The sequence below is a fragment of the Ursus americanus genome, chromosome 5, assembly GCF_024610735.1.
Source record: "Ursus americanus isolate L20-20 chromosome 5, mUrsAme1.1.p, whole genome shotgun sequence".
Classification (NCBI taxonomy): domain Eukaryota; kingdom Metazoa; phylum Chordata; class Mammalia; order Carnivora; family Ursidae; genus Ursus; species Ursus americanus.
The window spans coordinates 86,613,210-86,619,052 of record NC_142131.1 but is presented as its reverse complement, the minus strand read 5'-3'; the positions used below and the strand labels follow the sequence as shown (position 1 = coordinate 86,619,052).

General features: G+C 34.0%; 1 protein-coding gene across 1 annotated transcript; it reads right to left on the bottom strand.

The window, feature by feature from the left end:
- Positions 1–4,434: 4,434 nt before the first annotated feature.
- Positions 4,435–5,379, bottom strand: LOC123796484 (olfactory receptor 14A2-like). Its single transcript, XM_045803963.1, has one exon. It carries the CDS (start codon positions 5,377–5,379, stop codon positions 4,435–4,437), a length of 945 nt encoding a protein of 314 aa, XP_045659919.1.
- Between the last annotated feature and the right edge of the window lie 464 nt (positions 5,380–5,843).

Genomic DNA, 5,843 nt, shown 5'->3' with positions numbered 1-5,843 from the left:
AAATAGAGTTTAATAGAGAATATAATGGGATACAAAAAGACTGAATCTAGTATCACACTGTACGTTAACTAACTGGAATTTAAATACAAACTAAAAAAAAAAGACATTATATAATAACAAAGCAGGCAATCCATAAGGAGGATAGGGCAAATATAAGTATCTATACACCCAACACGGGAGCACCCAAATATGTGAGAGTGCTAATAACCAACATAAGAAAACTAACTGACCTTACACTTGAGGGAGCTAGAAAAAGAACAACCTAAAAACAAAACCAGTGGGAGGAAATAATAAAGATTAGACCAAGAATAAATGATATAGAAAATAAAAAGGAAAAACAAAACAAAACAAAAAAACTGCAGATGAATTCAATGAAAGCAGGAGCTGATTCTTTGAAAAGACTGGCAAAATTAGTAAAACTTTAGCCAGATTCACCGACGACGACAATAAGAAAAGCAACAACAATAACGACAACAGCAAAGAGAGAGAAAGACAGAGGGAGAGAGAAAACTCAAAGAGAAACAATCATTGCAAATGATAATGGAGAAGTAAAATATATCACCACAGAAATAAAAACAATTGTAAAAGAACACCATGAAAAATATATGCCAAATATTGGGCAACATAGCAAAAATGGATAAATTTGTAGGAACGTATCAAAACCAACAAAATTTAAGCAGGAAGAAATTTTAAAAATGAGCAGACCAACTAATAGTAATTAATTGAGTCAGTAATCAAAACAAAATTAAAATCCAAACAAAACAAAAACAAAACAAACAACAATAACAACAAACAACAAAACAAGCAAACCAAAAAACCTCACAAGACTCTGAACAAACAAAAGTCCCGGACCAGATGGCTTCATGGGCAAATTCCACCACATGTTTAATAAAGAATTAATGCACATTCTTTCCAAACTACTCTAAAGCAAAGAGGAGAAAGGCAAACTACCAAATTGATTCTGTGGGTCCAACAGTACCTCAGTATCAAAACTGGAGAGACAACACAAAAAAGAGAAACACGGGCAATAACTATAATGAACATAAATGCAAAAATCTTCAACAAAATACTAGCAATGTGATTTAAAAAGATTAAAAAATCTTCACCATGATCATGTGGGACTTATTCCCAGGAAGCTAGGGTGGTGGAATTTTTGCAAATCATTCTACATGATACATCACTTCAAGAAGATAAAGGATAAAAACAATATAATCATTTCAATAGATGAAGAAAAGCCATTTGCCAAGATTACTCCACTTATAATAAAAAAACCTCATTAAAGTAGGTTTGTAGGAAACATATCTCAACATAGTAAAGGACTTACATGAAAAAGGCACAGTGAACAAAATACACACAAAACAACAGCAACAACAAGAACAACAACAACAACAACAACAACATGAGAACATTCCCCAGGGTCAGGAACAAGACAAAGATGTGCAATTTCACCACCTCTATTTAACATAGTACTGGAAATCCTAGCCGTGGAAATTAGAGCCCCCCAAAACAAAACAAAACAAAACAAAACAAATTCATAAGGAAGAATTAAAATTTTCACTATTTGCAGATGACATAATACTATATACATAGAAAACCCTAAAGACTGCACCAAAAAGCTTGTTAGAACTGATGCATGAATTAAGTAAAATCACAGGATACAAAGTCAATGTAAATAAATCTGTTGCAGTCTTATACACTAATAATGAAGGATGAGAAAGTGAAATTAAGACAACAATCTTATTTTTAAGTAGATTATATGTTTTTGGGGGGTTGAATTGGTAAATTCTTTATATATTTTGGGTACTAACCCATTATCAAATATATCAGTTGCAAATATCTATTCCCATTATGAAGGCTGCCTTTTAGTTTTGTTGGTTGTTTCCATTGCTGTGCAGAAGCTTTTCAATTTGATGAAGTAACAATAGTGCATTTTTTACAGTTATACCAAAGCAATAAAATATCTAGAAATAAACATAACAGAAGAAGTGAAAGACATGTAATCTGAAAACTATAAAACACTGATGAAAGAAATGGAAGAAAACACAAAGAAATGGAAAGATATTCCATGTTCATTGGTTGGCAAAACACAGTTTTAAATTTTTACACTACCCAAAGCAACCTACAGATTTAATGCAATCCCTGTCAAAATACCAACAGTCTCTTTTCACAGACCTAGAACAAACACTCTTCAAATTTGTATGGAACACAGCAACAACAACAACAACAAATCTGAATAGCCAAAGCAATCTTAAAAAGAAAAGAAAAGCTGGAAGCATCACAATTTCAGATTTCAACTTATATTACAAAGTTGTATCGATCAAAACTGTATGGTACTGGTACCAAAAAAAAAAAAAAAGACATATAGATCATTGGAACAGAAGACAAAACCCACAAATAAACCCACAGCTATATGGTCATAATAGATAAGGGGAGAAAGAATACACAATGAGAAAAAGCCAGTCTCTTCAACAAATGGTTTTGGGAAAACTAGACAGCTATATGCAAAGGAATGAAACTGGACCACTTCCGTATGCCATACACAAAAATAAGTTAAATGGATTAAAAACTTATATGTGTTTCCTGAAATCACACAAGAAAAAAAAAAAGAAGAGCACCCTGGAAGTAATGTCTCTGACCTTGACTATAGCAACATTTTTCTAGATAAGTCTCTTGAGGCAAGGGAAACAAAAGTAAACATAAACTACTGGGATCACATAGAAGTAAAAAGTTTCTGCAAAGAAAAGGAAACAATCAACAAAAGTAAAAGTCAAACTACTGGTTGGGAGAAGGTATTTGCAAATGACATATCTGATAAAAGGTTAGTGCAAAATATATAAAGAACCGATGCAACTCAACACCAAACAAACAAAAGAACAAAATTTTAAAAATAAGCGGAAGACATGAACAGACCTTTTTCCAAAGAAGATATCCAGAAGGTCAAGAGACACATGAAAAGATGTTCAACGTCACTCATTATCAGGGAAATTCAAATCAAAACTACAATGACATATCACTTCACACCTATTAAAATGTATACCTCCCCCCCCCCCCAGAAAACAGAAGAAACAATAAGTGTTAGGATTTGGAGAGAAAGAACCCTCAAGCTCTGTTGGTGGGAGTGCAAACTGGTGCATCGGTAAATGTACACATCAAACAAATATAATGAACTTCAGCAAATCTCTTTCTTTAATGGAAAATAATTTTAAAATTTGGAGACTTTTCTATGGATCCTATGGGAAAACAACGATAAATTTATGTGTAAGAGATGCAAAGTTTTCTTTTATCACACTCATTCATTTACTTTTACAAGTTGTTATTACTATAGTAAAAATCTGAAGTTGTTAAAGAATATTTAGGTACATGATTAAATAAGATCACGTATGACTAGGAATCAATACCACCTATTGAATCCAGTGACAATAAAACAATATCATGATTTAAAAAGAACATAACATGATTGAAAATATCTAAGGAATTGTATTCTTTCAAATAATTAAATATTAAAATAAGTCAATATAAAGACAAAAAAGTTACTTTGATAAAACATCAATCACAAGGCAGATTTATATACAAAGTAAGGGAAAAAATCTAGTTTTTTTTTTAATGTGACAATTGTAGGCTCCAGAGAATAAGCCAAAGAAGGTTGATCCCAAATTTGGCTACGTCTCCTATAATTGTAACATATTTCATAGCTTTTCTAAACAAATTTTACAAAATTTCACTCTGACACAAATGGAGGTAAAAACAGGTAGACATGCAGGCACTCATGTTTTATAGTTCCAGACCTCTGTCTAGTTTCTCTCTGCACATACTATTTACCCAGTTGACCACTACTTATCTTTAGGAACTGTGCTGGGATGCATCTCCCTCCAGGATTCTGTGTCTGTTTTAGGTGTCTCTCCTGAGTATTGCTTACAGATGTAGGCACACCTCTAGAATGCACCTCTCTACTATATTATTTTTGTTCACTTTTTGTTCTGATTCAGCAATAGACAGTCTGATCCTTTGGGAAAGTATTATGTAAATTTTATCATGGTAGCTCACATAGTCTTTATGGTACCTTACCTGTTGAAGCGCCTCATTTTTGTTTTAATTTCCAGGGAACAAAATAGAGAAAATGCATTATTCAATGGCCAAAATTATAAACACCATGAAAAGCAGGAGCATTTTTTTTTCAGAAAGTTATACCACAAATGGAGAGATTATTTGTCATAGAAGATCTCTGAATGAGAAACATGACACCTATCTGTTAGATGGGTATAATGCTATTATCCAACCTTGGAATCAGTCAATTCAGCACTTGAGCATTTATTTCCTTAGTTGTATGTGAGCAAATTACCTTTTTCATTTCAAGTCTTGCAGTTAAGAATGAGGTAACTGATGAGAAAGTCTACTGTGATCAGTAAGGCACTAGAGCACTGACCTTAGACAGTGTTAAATGGAGTGTGACTCTTGGCCACAGGTTTTGTGCACCAATCTCATAAGAGCCCGTTTCATGTCCTTGTTCCTCAGGCTGTAGATTACAGGGTTGAGTACTGGAGGTACCACAGTGTAGATCACAGAAAGCAGCCTGTCAATAACTGTGGGTGGATTTGAGGATGGTTTGAGATAAAGAGAACAAGCAGTTATAATGAAAAGGGTAAAAACAATGAGATGGGGAAAACATGTGGAGAAAGCTTTCAACTGGCCTTTTGTGGTTGGAATCTTCAGCACAGTGGAGAAAATGTACACATAAGAGATAACAATGCAGATGAAACATGACATGCATAAACACATGCCTATTCCAATACTTGTGTAAACTACCAGGAGTGTTTCAGAACAAGAAATCCTTAGCAATGAGGAAACATCACAGAAAAACTGTGGGATCACATTGGAGCCACAGAATGGCATAAAAAATGTGCCAGTAGTGTACAGAGCTCCAAAGAGTCCCCCAACGGCCCAGGAAACACCTGCCATCAGTACACAGGCACCACCATTCATGATGACCTCATAGTGCAGGAGACAACATATGGCTACATAGCAGTCGTAGGACATGGCAGTGAGGACAAATATCTCACCTGCTGAGAAGGAAGTTATTAAAAGTAGCTGGAAGGCACATCCTAAAGTGGAAATGGAATTGCTGTCAGTTAGGCTGTTGACAATGAAATTGGGGACTGGGACAGACACAAGGAAGACATCCAGGAAAGACAAGTTCTTCAGGAAAAAGTACATTGGTGTTTGTAGCTGCAGGTCTAGGGTAGTGAGAATAATGATGAGAAGATTACTCATTAGGATAGCCAGATAAATCACCAGGAAGAGAACCCCATATACTATCTGAAGCTCTTGGCTGTCAGAAAACCCCACAAGGAGAAATCCTGCCACCAAGGTGACATTGGTCATGCTCGAGTCTGTTCACTGCCTGTCAGCACAAGAAGATATACAAAATAATAATAATAATAATAATAATAATAATAATAAATTTACACATCTAAGAAGAACAATGTTGATATACATAATTATTTGGGGTTTTTAAAAGTATTTTTGTATTTGTTCCATGTCTTCTTTTTTATTTAAATTCAATTAGTCAAATTATTTAAATAGAAAAGGGCCCTGTATCTACTATAACACTTCTTCAGTAGTTCAATCTTTTTTAAGGTAAAGTGATTCTATAAGTAGTATGTGAAAACAATTAATCCTCATATGAATTACATAAGATCCTGTAACTTCAACTTTGACTTGCTATCAGATGTGTATTATTTGAAGAAATATGGACATTTTCCCAACATGTTCGGTATTTACATCAGATTATTACTGTGTCATGCATAATGATAAATCCTTTTGATTTCTGTAAAACAATGCAGATT

Coding starts and splice junctions, on each gene's coding strand:
- LOC123796484 (XM_045803963.1), bottom strand. CDS start 5,379: ATGACCAATGTCACCTTGGTGGCAGGATTTCTCCTTGTGGGGTTTTCT.